A 17004-nucleotide genomic window follows, 5' to 3' on the forward strand; every position below is an offset into this window, starting at 1 on the left:
TCCGGTTCCGGAGGTCGTTTCATCCGTCAGTGGGTCCGTTGCCAGAGCGCTTACGAATCCGTAGTAACGGAGCAATATAAACCGCAAATCAGGGGGCAGTAGAGAGTCAGAAGCATCGAACGTACACCAATTCGGGAAAATCAATGAAGAAGAGTACTGGACTTTAAAAAATGACGCTCGAGTTAGAAGAGAAACTTTGCGAGTTGGTTAGAGGCTACATTCTGCTACGGTGCCAGGTCATCGCGATAAACAGCGATGCAAAAACAGCTGGGAGGAGATTGCTGGTGCGCTGGTGCCGGAAATTTGACTATACTGCCCTCTAGAGGATGTATTTAAAAAAATCATAACAACGTTGGAAACGGAAAGAGGTATAGTGGCCCCCTACGGAGGCTACGTTTGGTACGGACGGACGAAATTCGTCCGTGTCCGGAGGTATAAAGCAGGCTTTAGGGATGCACCGAAAATTCGGCCACCGAAAATTTTCGGCCGAAATGGCTTAAATTTGCATTTTCGGTTTTCGGCCGAAATACTTTCATCACCGAAACAACACGGCCGAAACAATGTGCTGTGACGCAAGCAAAAATCGCCACCTGCACGCGCTTATTTGGATAAAGCTAGCAAAAAAGTTTTCCAGTGATGGCGCCGTGGCAAAAGACATTACACCAAAAATTATGGAACTCGTTGCCTATCCGGACGGGATTAGTTTTTCAGGGGGACGTATGTGAAAAATATTTCACCCTTGTACTCAGTGATAAAACTCTTGCATCCGGACAGCAATTGAAAAAACAGGAGGACCCGTGAGTTTTTGGCTTTTTCGGTCACATGACATCGCCTTGTCACGTGATAGCATGTTTAATAATGTCACACTGCCAACTCTGATGATTCCTTTTTAACTTTTAACTTTACTACTGTTCAGTTCAGCATTTAAGATCTCCGTTTAAGCTAAGCTATTTTGTTAAACCAATACAGAAAACACATTATAAAAAATCGCTGATGAATGTAAATAGCTAAATAAATCCGTTAAATAAAATAAAATAAATCCATTAAAAAATCCAGTAAATCCATTTTCGCTCGCCGCTGTCTTTACGGGGATCTCCGTGAAAACGCGCGCCCAACGTGTAACTACGGTGCGTGGCAGTGGACATATAGCTGTTTTATTAAACGCGAGGTGATGTCTGCATGTATAAACTCAGACATGTGGATCCGGACGGGACTAAAATTACCAGACGACCACGGAGTACAGCGAAAAACAGTAGGTAATTCCGCCTGTAATTTTCTCTGAGGACGTCTGAGAAAAACACGGACATGCTCGTTCCGGACGGGATTAAAATCACAGAGGACCCCCCGTAAAAGAGAAAATTACCCCAGGACCCCCTGAGAAACTAATCCCGTCCGGATAGGGCGAGCACATTGAGCCCCGTTATGTTTTGCCGAGCAGACGACATTTCTCAGAAGTGTGTTTACCTGAGCTGTTTAATGTTGTTGCAACTCACGTTTTTATGAGAGAATTTATATTTATCTTTCAGGCCAGTCAGTTATAACTAAATTTAACTCGTATAAAATACATATATTTATCCTCTCAGATAAAAACGGTCTGCAAGCGAGTTTAATTTAATTAGTGGTCGGCCGTTGTCAGCGGTATCGCCGTTAACGGCCCACCACTAATTTTATTTTATAATATGCATTACTGTAATGTCAGTGCTAAATAAATATATACAAATCAAATTTTGTAGTTGATTTATTCTTTGAATAGCAATGCCTTGATTTTAGTGAGGTTAGCCATAAATCCAATGTTACTAATAATTGGCATAATAATAATAATAATCTTTATTTGTATAGCACCTTTCATACATACATGTAACTCAAAGTGCTTTATGTATTTCGGTGTTTCGGTTTTCGGCTTTCGGCCTTGGTTTCCTCATTTTTGGTTTTCGGTTTCGGCTAAGAATTTTCATTTCGGTGCATCCCTAACTATTATAGAGATGATCACACACACACACACACACACACACACACACACACTACAGAGATGACAGTGCAGTCATCACACACACACACACACACACACACACACACATTACAGTCCAAAAACATGGAGGTTAGGTAAATTGGCAGTCCCAGACAAATTCTCCCTGAGTCTGTGTCTCTCCCTGAGTGTGTGTCTGTGTCTCTCTCTGTTCAATAAAAACAAGTTGTCGTCTGAGTGTGTGTGCATGAATGTGTGTGTGCTTGTGTGCCCAGTGGTGGATGGTGCTCTGCCACTAGGGTCTGTCCTCTCTCCCCTTCCTGCACCCCATTCAGTCCCCCAGGGGGCTGTGGATCCCGGTAGAGAGTACGCTGTGCGCAATAGGCTGCCGCTTCTCGCCGGTGTGTGATTGGTTGTCTGTAACGTAGCTGTGTTAACAATTGTAAAGCGCCTTGGGTATCTAGATAAGGCGCTATATAAATTGAAAACATTCATTCATTCATTCATTACAGAGATGACAGTATATTTGTTGCATGCACAGCAATGAGCAGCAGGATGAGTTCTGGACGCCTGGTGTGGCACATGGGCACTGTGCTGAGTTGTGTGTGCTGTGTTGTGTGTGCGGTCTGTTGTATGCTGTGTCCTGTTTGCTCTGTTCTGTGTCCTGTCCTGTGTGTGCTGTGTCCTGTGTGTGCTGCTGTGTCCTGTGAGCTGCAGCAGGGCCTTTTGCAGTGTGTGTGAGCGGAGGTTCTGAAGGGCCCGGGGTCACTCACGCGCCTCCACGTTGTCCAGGGCGGCGGCCACTGCGTCCAGGCCACTGAAGAAGTGCTGTGTGTAGACGCCCTCACTCTCTGGACACACGCGGTTGTTGTGCGCTGTGATGTTCACGCTGGGGTTCATCTTCTGAACGGCCTCAGCTGCTGCTTCTGACTTTTGCCTCTGTGGTATAAACACACACACACACCCACACACACACACACACACACATGCGCGCATGACTAGTAAGTGTATTGTAGTGAAATGCATAAGCTATCCAGAGAAACAGGACATTTCACACAGATGGAGGAACTCTGTCCAAAAATTCCTGTTTTTTTTTCTATTTGATGAACAGTCCCTGTGAACATTTTGCTGAATTTTCATACCCCAATATCCTCCGACCTAAACAGGAACTGCCGATTGAGATTGGACCTCTCGATGGAGTCCATGTCAGTCACAGTGATGTGCCCGCCCTCTCCAGCACCGAGGCCAATCAGGGCGAAGTTTTTCAGCAGCTCACAGCCAATAGCTCCTGCACCCACCTAAATATACAGAAATGTTTGCAAGGACATACATGATGTATGGCCAGTGTATAGCTAAAAACCTGAACCACACTGTTAGACACGGTTGAGTATTCAGAGTATTTGGCCAGGGAACCATTTCCTCTGCAGTCATTTTAACATAAACTCAAAACTAAGCACAAACTGAGGGAGCTTCACTTCCTGGGGGAGGTGAGTTCCGCGCAAAAGGGCAGCAAAGGCAATGGCGCCCTCTCCTGGTAATAAGTGGAACAACACTCACAAGAAAATATCTCTGCTTCTTTATCTTCTCTTGGAAGTCAGAGCCAAACACGGCTATCTGTCCATCATAGCGACTGTTTCTCTGTGAGGGAAGAACAGTGTCCTGAGACTACAAACAGCTCAACATTTATATCAACTCAGCCTTATTCCTGAGACTCAGGAGTTCAAACCAAGTTATCTTGGTTGACAGTAATTGAAAATGTGTAACCAGTTTCAAACAGAAGAGATAACAGCAGTATGCGGCTAAGGCACGTTCCACCCAGACAACCTGAGGCCCAGAATGTGAGAGGTTCTTACTGGAGCACACGTGTCCTCCGTCAGACGCTCGTCACCCTCCTGGTCACAAAGACACTCCAGAGCATCAAAATAGAGCCACTGTCTGAGTGGGCTGAACTTCCCACTACAGGCCTGACCAGCACACACACAGTGGAGAAAAAGTGTCATTTTAGTGTCATCAAATTATTACATAATCATACATCATTACAATTATTACATATCATGTCATAATCATATCATATTATTTATTCGCTGTGAAGATTTTGCCATAGTCTTCCTCACCTTCATCACTTCCTGGGCAGCTAGTCCTCCAATGAAAGCGTTGACAGGAGCCAAATCGCCATTGGCTACCAGGGACAGCTTGCGCACCACGTCCTCGTCGAACTTATCTAACTTCGCATCTGCACTGAGCTTTCTCGCCATGGCAACCAGAGACTCAGCGTCCGCCTTGGTGGGAGGCAACATTCAGACACAGTGAGACCAGCCACAAGACTACATATGTGGAGTCTGGATCAAACACGGCATATATGGGTCAAACACTGCATATATGGGTCAAACACGGCATACATGCAAGAGTGTTCTTGTTGATAATGGCACTAATTTGTGCACTGGTGACTTAGTGAGCTGGTCGATATGTGTTTGCTTCTGCCTAATACTATGTTATGAACACGGAAAATGAAACTGATAATTTTTAATTAACTGAACAAATTGTCCAGATATCTCCAGAAATCTGTGGCAGGGAGTCTGGCAGTCAAGAGGTCAAGAGTTCAGTTCAAGCTGATCCCATCCTGTTTCAAAATCCAATAACTGCCTCAGAGAAGCTGATGTCGCCAAACTCACTTCCATTCCTCAGACTGGATGACGGTGTAACTGGCCTCTAGAGGACGCTAGAGGAGTGTTCCTCTGGTTCTGACCTGGTTCCTGGGTACGGGCATCCGGCCGTGTTTCCCCACGAAGTCGTGCAGGGCCCAGAAGCCCAGGTGCAGGGTCTGGTGTCTGGGAACCTTCCCGTAGTCTGTGATCACCAGCAGCTCTGGGTTCTTCAGCACGTCTTCTAGAGCGGCGTCCAGGGGCAACTGACCGACACGGCAAAGTAAGGAAACCTGACATTGTGCCCACTTATGCATTCTGATCTGTGAATGTTGTGGTGAATGAGTCTTGGGGTGTTTGTCATGGCTGGGGTGAACAGAAGATGGTCCTTACAAAGTTCAGCATCTTGGACTGTTTCACCTCAGTCGCCACGCCGCCCTTCACGTACTCGGAGAACTCTGAAGTGTCGCAAACACTGAAGGAGTGATTATCTACAACACATACGAAGGGTTAGGGCCGCTTTTCAAATCCATTGTTGCAACCCTCAGCAACACCATGAGAGCTTTTCAAATCTAACATAATCATCGTGGTTATATTTAATTTCCATAATGACCACTTTCAGAATCATAATTATATATTCATTTCTATATACCTTCTTCAGAGTTTGCGTATAACTCACCAATCACTTTAATCTCAACAGGCCCAGAGCTGTTTAGCTCTGTCATGCCTTGAACCCCAGAGAACGTGACCAACATGTCGTCTGTGAAGTCATGGCCCTGATCATCAGTACAGGTCACTACTCCAGGACGTCCCTGTAGGGAGACACGCTACGTGTTTACAATTCACACACCTTCTCATTTGATCACATTCACTCATCTGAAAATGACATACTAACTGGTTTCCTCCTTTTTTCACTCCCATTGGTCTATTAATATACCCTAATAAATTCATTATGCTGGAATATGTAATTACATTGCATTTGAATAATAATTACACAGTATGTTGTAAATAATGAAACACCAACAATAGACTAATCAAAGCATACGGCTGCCTACAAACAACCAATCAGCTCACACGTACAACCAATAACCAATCAGAACAAGGCCTTGCCACAGACCAAGTTTAACATATTTGTTTTCATATTAGATAATGTATTGAATATCTAATACTGAGGTCTAATGCTTATTCTCCATGAAAAGCAAATTTTTTATTGCTTTGGTCACAATGTCTTTATTTTCATTTCAATATATTTAATTTCATATTTTCATTTTAGTATTTTTTTTATTTTTGTCCTTGTTAGGTTTAACTTTATTCTTTACAGTAGCAGCTGAGTTAGACGAGACTCAAGCTCATGACAGACAGTCCTGCCGTCACCTTGGTGATGTGCGCTATCATGGATGTTCTGGCTGGCTCCCCGGTGATGTCCCTGACCTCAAACCTTTCACCAAAGTCGCAGAACAGCTGCCTGCGAACACGTCACGAACAGAAACAATTAGAACACAGCCACATCCATCTCGCAATGAAATCAAGACAGCATGTCTAACGGACGGTTACTAACGAAGCACTAACCACGCCAATGAAAACATTCACAATGTGTCTTGGCACATATGAGATCCATATACGTTAACGTGAGCTAGAATGTTTTCCTTAGCAGATTTGGCGGTTACGCAGAGTTATACGTAACCATTATTCTTACCCACAAAGGCCTTTGGTGTCCGCCACGATGAAGCGGATGGCGTTGGCGTGGCAGAACGCCCCCACCCACCGCTGCTCCTCCAGGGACGAGTCTGTGAGAACCACCACCTGGACCCGTGTCCAACAGAACCGTCCCCAGTGTTGTCAGACATGGAAAGAAATGCAAGAACAGCGCGTGACTCATTGCTGAGGCCGGCCGCCCACTTCGGATCCAACCACGCGGGCCTCGTGAACCTGAGCTCTTCTGACCTAAAGAAGCTCTCAGTGGACACAGGTGGAGACTCGCGACTGTGAGCCATTACGTGGAGACGGTGAAGTTCAGAAGTCAGAGGTAAAAAGGAGTTCAGCTGAAGCCACGCCCACCTGGAAGTGCCTCAGGAAGTCCCGATTTAGAGCTTCCGTGTGGCTGGACACTCGAACGTGGCTATTTAAAAGAGCGAGGTGTTTCTCAGAACAAGACGCACGGTTCTGACCCAAATCACTCTCCCTCAGGTAAAACTGCAAACACCAGAAGAGAACAGGAAAGCATTATGACATCTAAACATGTTATAAATGATTTTATTACATATACACTCACCTGCACAAACCCACATTCTTTGTGCCTAGCTTAGCTTGCGGATTTACTACGTACAGCTTATGTTGCAAAAGAATGTACCTAGTATACTATAGAACTGTTGCACATTTGTTGCCATGGGCAACGTCACCTGTCCTCTGCTCCACGAATCACTGGTTGGGTTTGTTCCACGTACTGCTTACGGTGTATTATCTAGGTGGTAGACGATTCTCAGCAGAGTGTTGACAGTCTGGCTGTGTGTGTTGTGACGCAGCGTGCGAGTGTCAGGCACAACACTGTTGTTGGAGATTTTCCAAAGTGTCACAGGTTGAACGTATTACGCTACCTAAAACTATCCAGTCCACAGAGGCAGAACCGACTATTCTGGGGCCCTGAGCACAAGTTTGATAAGGGGCTCCGTTACCTGAAGTGTGAGCCAGAAGGTGTATTTAGGATTTCAGATGCCCATTACCTGGGAGGAGAGGTCTCTCCACTCAGCGGTGCCCTGGTCCTGGATGGTGACCGAACCGACCCCAGCCAGAACCACGTTCTTGGCTACCTCGACCCCGAGACCCTTCATTCCTGCAATCAGCACGCGCGACGCGCCCATACTGCGCATGGCGTCATGGCCCAGCACGTACCTGTGGAGGTGATCCACAATGACTTCAGAACCGAGACTAACCTCAGTCTAACTAGTCTAGACTAACCCGTCTCAGTCTGTCAGGTAATCCAGCACTTCATTTGTAGCCTAAGCTTATAGGGTTTATTCAGCTCGAGGCGTTTAACCATTAAAGTCGAAAATCATCTCAAAAGAAAAAAAAGAAAATAATGTTTGCATGTTATTTATGTTAAAGTTAATGTTTTGATACATGACTACAGGGGTCATAAATACATAACAAATACAACATTAGCAATTACATTTCCACTCTTTTGTGAAAGAGAATAATTATTGCTATTAATATATGAATTAAGTGGGATAACATAGCCTAGAAAGACTAACCTACTGTACAGTAGTGAACATCTACTGGAATAACCACTAGGGCCACAGCAGCTCTGACTCTGTGTCCTTGACTGTCACTTCTGACACTAATGCTCGCTAGTTTTACTGGTGCTTTAATTAAGAATCCACAGACTGACAGTATTTTATTTCAGTAAAATACGTTCTGTAAAGTATTTCACTTAGCTTACTATAAAAACCCATAAATGAATAACCCCCCACTTTCACTTTCTCCCGGTTTCAGTCGAGTCACTCTTCTGGTCTGTGTACTGCCCTCCACCAGGAACATAACGCTGAATGCTTCATTCATTCATTCATTCTTCAGTTCTTTGGTGTGAAATACTTACAGTTGTCGTGAATATAAGCCCTCGTCGATGTCACTCTGTTCCATATCTTCTCAAACACACACCGGACTATTGAACTATTGGTGTTAAATGAAACGACAGGCCGTCAAGCCGCAACGCTTTACCTTCCGATTGAGAAAAAGAAAGTACATCATAATCCTCATGTTATTTCCGCTTTCGGTCTTACTTCATAAACGCTGCCTCTAATATGTTCTTCTATATTATTTCAGTGTCGAAATCACAAGCAAGTAGCAAAGAAATACGGGATGTCTTCCAGATTCGCTTTAAATTTGTATCAAATAGCGATTATTTATTAAATAACGTCGTACTTCGCTGACTGGACCACAAGATGGCGCTGCAGACTTGAGACTGGAGTGAAAGCAAAAACTGAGCAAAGGTTAAATAAAATTCACATAAATTCAGACCAAGACATTTAGTGTATACACTCAGATAGCAATTACCATTACTAACCCTAACCCTAACCATCACCAGCAATTAACAGATAGCAGATATAGTGTACTTCCTTGATACTTCCCTAAGTCAGCAGATAATTTATCTATCTCACATATTTATTATTTACTATCATTTATTTGTAGTATTTAAACCTGGATTTTAGTTCTACTCTTCATGAAATCCCACTGCTGAGTACTGAGTGTTATTTTTCCATAAGATCTTTTTTCTGTTTTCCTCTTTTGTGTTTTTGGTATTATTCCTTTTGCTTGTTGGCTTGGTATTTTCATATATCTGTTTTCCCCCCACTAAAATGTGAAAGTAAAGACCAAACATGTTTTTTTTTAACCCAGAAGTATCTAGTCTGTTGTCAAAATGTTGCCGTCTCCCACAGTGCAGCTTTAAAAGGCAAATGCTTGCTTCCATACATGAAGTTGGCCAGAGCCCAGACACCATCAAGACCTGCCACACCAGTGGTCTCAAAATGAAAACCATATCAGTGGATTGAGGATGATCACAGAATTGTGGGAGTTGATTCTGTGTAGGTAGTCTGACCTCCTGTAGAACTACACCTGTTTCTCATTCTCCCCCTCCAATGTAAGCCAGCAGGTCCCGGTGTCCAGTGCTGTGTCTAAAGAGCTACGTGGAGCTGTGAACTTTATTTGCTCGCATTTATTATAAACTGAGATTGTGGACTATTTAGGTATTTGTGCTATGAGAAGTAATTTAAAGTGCTACAACACTCTTTTCGCTTGTTTTTGGTTGGTTTGGATTTTGAAGAAGTGCAACTCCTACCCTCGCCTCACGCATCTGTCCTGCTACAACCACATAGATACGCCTGTTTCCTGATCTTTGTACAACTACAGCAAATAAGATACTTTTCAATGTATTCCTTTTGTTGACAATGCATAGAAATCTTTGAGAAGTCTCCGTGAGATTGTACACTGGATCGTATAATTGATCCAGAATGCTGCAGCGTGACATCGTGACCCCCCCCCCCCCGTCTCCTGGTCCAAGAAGAATCCACAGTTGGATAATCACCCCACCGCTGTACTTACCAGTTACCCCATGTCTGCATCCTCTTCTCTTACTGTCCTGGCTCCCAGATGTTAGAATCTTCCACCGCCTGTCTGGCTGTGTTCAAACGCAGACTGAAGACATGTCTGTTTGTGTCGTATTTTAAGTACTCACTAATCCTTCCCTTATGGAAATATCATATTGCACTACTATTGATTAATGGTACCCTTACAACACCAATAGTGTGGTATTGTAGTTATTGTTATTATGTTAATTTGGTAATTCTTTCTAGGCAACAGCATTGACTCCTGTACCTAACAGTGTCCTAGTTCTGTGGTATCTTGGACTTTAACCCATTGTATTGGCTAAGATGCATTATTTGAGAAGATGACAAAGCACTTTTGTAAGTTCAAGTTTTGCAGGCGTCTGTCATAAACGTACAATGTGAATATTGAGTTTTTCTCCTGCTCTCTGCCATTTGCACATCACTATTCTCCTACAGATATCCACTGTTATCACGTTGCTGACTGGATTGTGGGACAGAGGAGGAGACTCACAACGACAACATGTTCATCAACGTATAATGGACCATCTTTCATCGTCCCGTAGAGGGCAATGAGGGATTAAAACAGGACCAACACTCTGCCTCTGACTACCATCGCTGTTTCTAGAGGCAGGAAGTCTTCCGCAAGGACCAGAGAAGACCAAGATGTCACACATACATGAGCAGAGCGACCTGGAGGAAATAATCACCTAGTTCACCTAGACGCTACTTCCTGTCGAAAATCTTCCCATGAACCATCGCAGTTAGAAATTACTCACCTTAATCCCGGAGCTCAAGTTTTGGGTCTATTGCGGCAAACACGTTTCCAAAAAGCCCTTCCGGGCCCAATCCATCCACACCAACAGAGCTCAGCTCATGGCCCACTGGGCTAAGTACTCTGGATAGTTGTGCTACTTACCCCTCAACCCTTTTGCCTTGCCAGGTGTTCTCCACTATCCAGGTTGTTGTTTCTTCACCTCTAACGGACTCAGGGGTGGCTGGGAATTTTACTGATGAGTTCATCAGCAGAGGAGTCCCCTGAAGAACTCACTTCACACTTCAGGGGCTGTTCTGTGGACAACCATCCTTAGGGTAAGTCAAAATCACCTGCTTCCGAGTCTATACGTCTAACAGTCAAAGCTGCTCATCACACCCCCTCTTGTCTCAGTGTCATTTCCTGTGCTCCTGTCTACCAGTCCTACTGTTTGTTACTCCTCTTCCTCTTCCTCCATAAAAAATTGTCCCTATTGTCCCAGACCTGTCCTCTTTTGCCATAGTTTATCACAACCTAAATGAAGATTTAAGCAACCAACAACACTCTCTTCTGACAGGCCCATGACTGCGAGCTTGATCTCACAACCGGTGTCCTAACTCCTCAGGTGCAAATATATCCCATCTATGGAGCAGAGGCGCAAACTATCAATTCTTCCATGAACGAGGCTGTAGCTCAAGGCTGCATTCATCCATCCACCGCACTAGCGCCATCTAGTGGTATTTTTAATGAAGAGAGAATGAGGGTCTCTGACCTTGTATCCACTTTTTATGTTATAAAATATAGAATTTTAATTAATCAACAACAACAATGAAAGAAAAAAAAAGCATAGTAAAGTCAGTACATTAACTTTGAATTACATCTAGTCCCAATGTGTTTTCCACAAAATATAAAAAAATGCAGTCAAAGAAAAGACAAAACACATGATGTATAATGTATTACAAACGGAGAACAACAGTCATTTGAAGCAGCCTGCTTACACATTTTAAACAAGTACACAAGGGGAGCAAGAGAGATACAGAAGTTCACTGAGCTTCTTAACACCTTGTGCTTAAAACCGTCTCCTGTCCTCGAACCTGTCTCACTGTCTTGTTGTAGTGGTATTTTCACATAAAGTCATTCTCACATAAAAGACCATCCATAAACATCTACATAGCAACACATTTGGGTTTGGACTAATTTACTTGAACAAGACAAATACATTTCATGCAAAAATCAAACGAATCGTCCCAAAGCTCATCTTCGTTTTAGCTTAATGACAGTCAAATAAAAGAGGTTAAAAGTGCTTCCTTTGACTCGTTCCTATAAGGCTATAACTGACACCGCACACCTGGCCAGTATGTTTTTGCCTGCCAGAATTCTGTATTGGAACAGCAGAAGTAGAAATGCCCTGATCTGAATCAGGTGCATTATGTAATGATGTAATTATGTAATGCATTATGTAATGTCTCTTGTGCGTACGGAAATGTGTACGTACTATTTACAAATAACCTGGTAAACTAAATTCAAAGAAAAATATAGGATTAGTAAGCACTTGAACCAAACTCGTTGACTGACAGAAGACATGAACTTTATGCTCATTGTCATATAGACATATGGAAGATCAGGACCATTACAAACAGAGGAACAGAGGAACCTTTTCTCCTGCGTAGATCATCGCGGGATGTCACAGGTTACTTGTGCACAGACGCTCTGGATTGACAGATCGATTCAATGAAATGTACCTGGGATTATCCAACTCATTTGACGACCATGTGGGTTTTCAGTCCGGGTACATGTGCATGAAGATTGAGGTTCCACTCAACACAGCGTTAGCAGTCAAACTGTCCATCAAGGCTGCAGCTTACGAACAGCCTCATGATTACATCACATTAGACCCACGCAGGCCACCATAGTGAACTGAAGCACCTGTATTTTGTGAAGGGTTGAACTAAGAAGTTGGTCCGCTGACTGGAGCACGTTTTGCACTCTGTGCCCTGCCAGTCTCTTCAACTCCACAATCAACAGCCTCTTTCTGGCAGCAGCCCTGCCTGAACATAATGCCTAAAAAAATGTGTATGTAAGCATTTACAAATAGCTAAAATGCACACAGAGCAGGGATTTTATTAGGAATAGCTCTCCTGTCCATGACTAACGGCTTAGTCAGCGATAGCGTTCGGGGAGGGAGGGTCAACCAAACAACAACAACATAATAAACAAACAAAAAAAAACATCTGGCTAAAACCCGTTCTGAGTTTAGACACAGGTGATTCATTAAAGTGTCAAATGGAGCGTGACTTATGCAGAGCTCATGACGTCTGATAACGACTCCGTACAACTGTGTTTTCAAAACATCGGTATTACAACTCATGCCTGGTTGTACGTTGTATGGTGTCCTATTAAGGACACCTGTAAGGTGTTTTGTATATTCAGTGTACAAAGCGTGGAGTTAAACCTTTGCCATTGCTCATGTTACAATCACACAGTTATTTATGACAATAACACTATAATAATAAATATACTATAAGAAGAATAACAATAATAACAAAATATTCGCACAGAAGGATCTATACACAAAACTGCTTTTTTTGTCACTTTTTTGTGCTCTCAGTACAAAGATATCCACAGAGTCTAACTATGTACAACCTACAATAAATACTGCCTATTCTCACCACGTGATGATCTAATGTGGCCCTAAGTCCTTTGGCCACGTTCCAGTTTGGTTTGTAACTTATTGGCATGTCTGACGTTTTCTGTCGCCAGGTACGAGGTCTCCCTCTAGTGGTGAAACGGCGCGTGTGCTGTATGTGCATGCATGTTCGGAGGGGTAGGAACGCACGGCCGGGTCTCCTCCAGCTGCTCATGTCTCCGCCGTGCCCCCCTGGCCTTCGTGGTGTCTCCTGTTGCGTGGTTTGCGCTGTGTGTCCTTGGGCTCCTGCGAGTCTTTCTTGGGGCGCGGGGGGGCCGCGCTGTCCGGGTCGTTCCCCAGCTGCCAGTAGTCCTGGCAGTACTGGTCGATGAGGCCCATCTCGGGCTGGCTCAGGATGGCCAGCAGGTCCTTGTACTGCTCGGCGCTGGGGGTCCAGGCGCCGGCGGGCGGGGGCGGGGGAGGGGCGGGGCCGGCCGGAAGCCCCGCCTCCGCCTGGATGCTGTTGACGGTGCGGGCGGGCAGCACGACCAGCTGCAGCCTGACCAGGGTGTGTTTGAAGTTCTTCTCGGTGGAGGTGCACTGGTAGGTGCCGGCGTCCGCCAGGTGGAGTGAACGCAGGAGGAGGCCCTGCTCCGCCCGCACCACCCGGCCGTCCGAGCGGATCTTCCCGAGAGAACGCACAGAAGATTCACACACATAACCACGGAATATACGTTCATATGACAACTTCATGTTCAATGTATATGTGCCATGTGTGTTCATTATTCTGCAATTCAACGTATTTTAGTTTCTTTCACATTTTCAAGCTTCCTAACATGAGTTGTATGTTGGTGAAAAGACAAAATGTATTCCTTAAAACTCTCAGCTTAAAGCATCATGATTGGCAAATCAGAAAATTGCTATATTCACCAGCAGAGATTTTGAAACATGCACAATTCTGATGAGCTTCCATAATTACTAAGCAGAAAGCGTGTGTCTAATACCGATACAGCGGTGACATGGGTGGCCATTGCTGTAAGGCCTGATAAAGTGATGATGTGTGAGGGTGCAGTACACACCTCCCTCCTCCTGTCGCTGTTCTCCTTCTGAAAATGCCATTTGATTGAAACATGAGGAGATCTGGCTTGGCACTCCAGGAAAGCAGTGCTCCCCTCTACTCCATACTGCACCGCCTCCAGAGTGTTCTTATTGGCTGGCGTTGAATAAGGAAAACAAACAAACAAAACTTAAAACTTAAGTAAGCATCTTCTAATGCGGACGTATTCACCACACAGTACTACACTGCTGCGTGTGATCCAGGCCTCACCGTTAGAGTTGTACCCTCGGCACTGTCTAATGGGGTTACCGTACTTCACGTCCTGCCGCCGACTTCGCCTGGCACGACAGACGCACGCAACGTTCAAACAAACATCTGGTTGGCTGGAAACCTGCCCCAACCCCTCCCCACCATCCAACAAACCAATGGCAGCGCGGCGCTTGCCGCCCCTCACCTCTTCTGGTTGGCCGAGTAGCGGGAGCAGGACTTTCCGTCCCAGGCGCAGTAGGGGTCGCGGGCCAGGCAGCAGTCAGCGCACGCCTCCCCGTACACGTGACAACGGTGCAGGGCCAGGTGCGTGACCCCCACCGCCGAGCTCACGTACAGCTGTTGCTGTGGAGGGAAAGGGCAACATAGTGGTCACTTCTCACGCCATTTTGTTTATCGATTTGTTTGTTAGACGTTCAGAGAAAGGAAGTCGAGTATTGAAGTGTTTGTGAGTAAAAGCGTCGATGGTTCTTACTCTTTTGGGGGAAATCTTCATTGTGGTTATTGGCGTGGGAACCTGCAGGACAGAATAACGACAGTTTCGGTTTAAAATCTTCGTCGTTTTTCTTGGTGTCTGAACAAATGCAACAAAGTGATAAATGAAGAAATACTGTACACTGAAATGTGCAGACTCACCCTAAACACCTCCACCTCCTCCAGAACCAGCTCTTCAGTCTGGAGGTCATCTCGAGGCAGAACTATGACCTTCTGTACAGTTCCTCTGTCTGGGATTGAGAGGAGCAGAGCTTTGACTCAGACAGGCGAAGCAACACATGACCAGTGAAGGTTCAGTAAAATTGTTCCTTTCATGTGCTGTGCGATCGATCAACATGTCAGACGCATCAGTTTGACTGATGGGTTATACGCTCAGAGCGGAGAAGGTCTCACCTGTTCCGAGAAAAAGCACCTCGTAGCTGCCATCAGCAGCTGTAACCTGGTCCACGGTGATGCTCGTGAACTCATAATCCACATTGGTGCGCACCACCAGGGGGCGCTTATGGACTGGATAGACGGCGTTGTACATGGTGGGGTGGTTCCTCATGAAGTTGATGACCTCGTCCGGGTAATCTTTAGTGGACTTCATGTTGGGGGTGAATGTCCCTCCCGGACACTGGGGTGAAAGGACACAGATTTACAGGCTGTGCTGTAGCGCGTGCACATCTGAATGTGTCCGTCAGACCTCTGATAGAAAGTGATGGTGTTAGTCGTTTTAAAGTGAAAGAGGAGTGACTATCACACAGTTTCCAGAATGAACGATAAATGACGATAAAACGGGAGAGGAGACTTCATACTGGAAGGGTGAGCTGTATGAAAAACACCTGTTGGCTTTTGGACGGTCTAAACTGATGCATGCGTGACTCATCTGCGTGTGTGTGTGTGTGTGTGGGTGTGTGTGTGTGTGTGTACTCACCGTCCCAGGCCGAGGGTAGGGGATCTTCCCCTGGTAGGCTATCCACTGGTAGTTCGGCCCTTCCTTGTGAGCAAACGGACCGTTGAAAACCATCCGCACATCCGCCATAGAATAAACACATATGGCCGATCCCTTGAAAACCGAGCTAGAACAGGAGATCAGGAGAGCAGGAGAGAACAGGGAGGAAGAGAAGAGAGGGAGGAAGAAAAGAGAGGGAAGAAAAGAGAGGGAGGAAGAAAAGAGAGGGAGGAAGAGAGGGGGCCTCGATTATGCACTGATGCACCGAACCGTTCAAACGCATGTAAGAATCACTCACACACTCATTCTGAACGGTCTTCCCTGCCGCCCACACAAAAGTACATGTTAATCACATGGATGATGGGGGGGTTTGGAGGGGGGGGGGGGGGGGGGGGGGGGCACACACAGAGCGAGCGTGACGAAGCTACATCTGCCCTCCAGGAGAAGAGAACGCACGCTTCTCATTAGCGTGGAGCTGTGTGTGCTCAGGTTCCTCGAGCTCGGCCAGGGCCTGGAAGCTTTTCCGACTTAATCGAAAACACCTACAGGGCCGAGACCACTGGCACACGCCCACATGGCACCGCCACTGCCCTGCGTCTTTACCCACGGTGCTTTGCGCTCGAGCTCTATCAGAAACGTCCAGACTGCGTACAGCTGCCTTCCCACGGGGCCTCGGCGGTGGTGAACGGCTTCCATAAATTCAAATGCAGTTTAATGCTCCTATTGCAATGGCACAACACAGCTGATCACGGCATCTCTCTTACTCCCGCAACAGGCAGAGCGTCTCGCGAAGACTATATAAACGATGATAGATCGGCAATGGCTTCCAGCTGCATTAAATCTGCCGTTCCGGGGGGGGGGGGGCGAAGGCAGCTAGGGTGGGAAAGGAAACACCGCTCCATTACCAACGCCATCAGTGTGGAGGTCGGGCAGGTGAGAAGTGGGGTTCCTGCGAACTCACCCAGACACGGAGAAGACGCCGTAGATGACTGGATTCTTGGTGTCTTGCGTCTTCTGGATGAAAACGTCACCTAAGGAAAAAGTGCAGAGAGTTGGGACTCAGGATAGCAGAAGTCAGAGCTGTGAGCAGGTGTGTGTGTGTGTGTGTGTGTGTGTGTTCTGCTCTGCCAAATGTCAGTGACAGAGAGAAAGACTAGGGAACAA

The 17004-nt window shown here is 45.7% G+C and overlaps 2 protein-coding genes across 5 annotated transcripts in view; both read right to left on the minus strand.

The window, feature by feature from the left end:
• uba7 (ubiquitin-like modifier activating enzyme 7) overlaps positions 1-8450 on the minus strand; it is a 34784-nt gene extending 26334 nt beyond the window's left edge. Inside the window, 13 exon segments of the mRNA XM_077014003.1 lie at positions 2740-2905; positions 3109-3264; positions 3524-3604; positions 3820-3930; positions 4081-4245; positions 4713-4874; positions 5002-5099; positions 5288-5420; positions 5983-6073; positions 6305-6411; positions 6667-6801; positions 7329-7497; positions 8201-8450. Coding sequence (XP_076870118.1) covers positions 2740-2905; positions 3109-3264; positions 3524-3604; positions 3820-3930; positions 4081-4245; positions 4713-4874; positions 5002-5099; positions 5288-5420; positions 5983-6073; positions 6305-6411; positions 6667-6801; positions 7329-7497; positions 8201-8244 — 1618 coding nt within the window. The 5' untranslated portion in view covers positions 8245-8450.
• A 2779-nt stretch (positions 8451-11229) lies between these two features.
• sema3fa (sema domain, immunoglobulin domain (Ig), short basic domain, secreted, (semaphorin) 3Fa) overlaps positions 11230-17004 on the minus strand; it is a 37200-nt gene continuing 31425 nt past the window's right edge. For all 4 annotated transcript variants that reach the window (XM_077014006.1, XM_077014007.1, XM_077014005.1 and 1 more), the window contains 9 exons: positions 16802-16871; positions 15823-15967; positions 15300-15522; positions 15048-15136; positions 14887-14928; positions 14599-14756; positions 14415-14482; positions 14167-14300; positions 11230-13771 (listed from right to left, as the gene is read on the minus strand). In XM_077014006.1, the coding sequence (XP_076870121.1) occupies positions 13319-13771; positions 14167-14300; positions 14415-14482; positions 14599-14756; positions 14887-14928; positions 15048-15136; positions 15300-15522; positions 15823-15967; positions 16802-16871 (1382 nt within the window). In that variant the 3' untranslated portion in view covers positions 11230-13318. The remainder of the gene's footprint in view (positions 13772-14166; positions 14301-14414; positions 14483-14598; positions 14757-14886; positions 14929-15047; positions 15137-15299; positions 15523-15822; positions 15968-16801; positions 16872-17004) is intronic.

This window comes from Brachyhypopomus gauderio, chromosome 8, assembly GCF_052324685.1.
Source record: "Brachyhypopomus gauderio isolate BG-103 chromosome 8, BGAUD_0.2, whole genome shotgun sequence".
NCBI classification, from domain to species: Eukaryota; Metazoa; Chordata; class Actinopteri; order Gymnotiformes; family Hypopomidae; genus Brachyhypopomus; species Brachyhypopomus gauderio.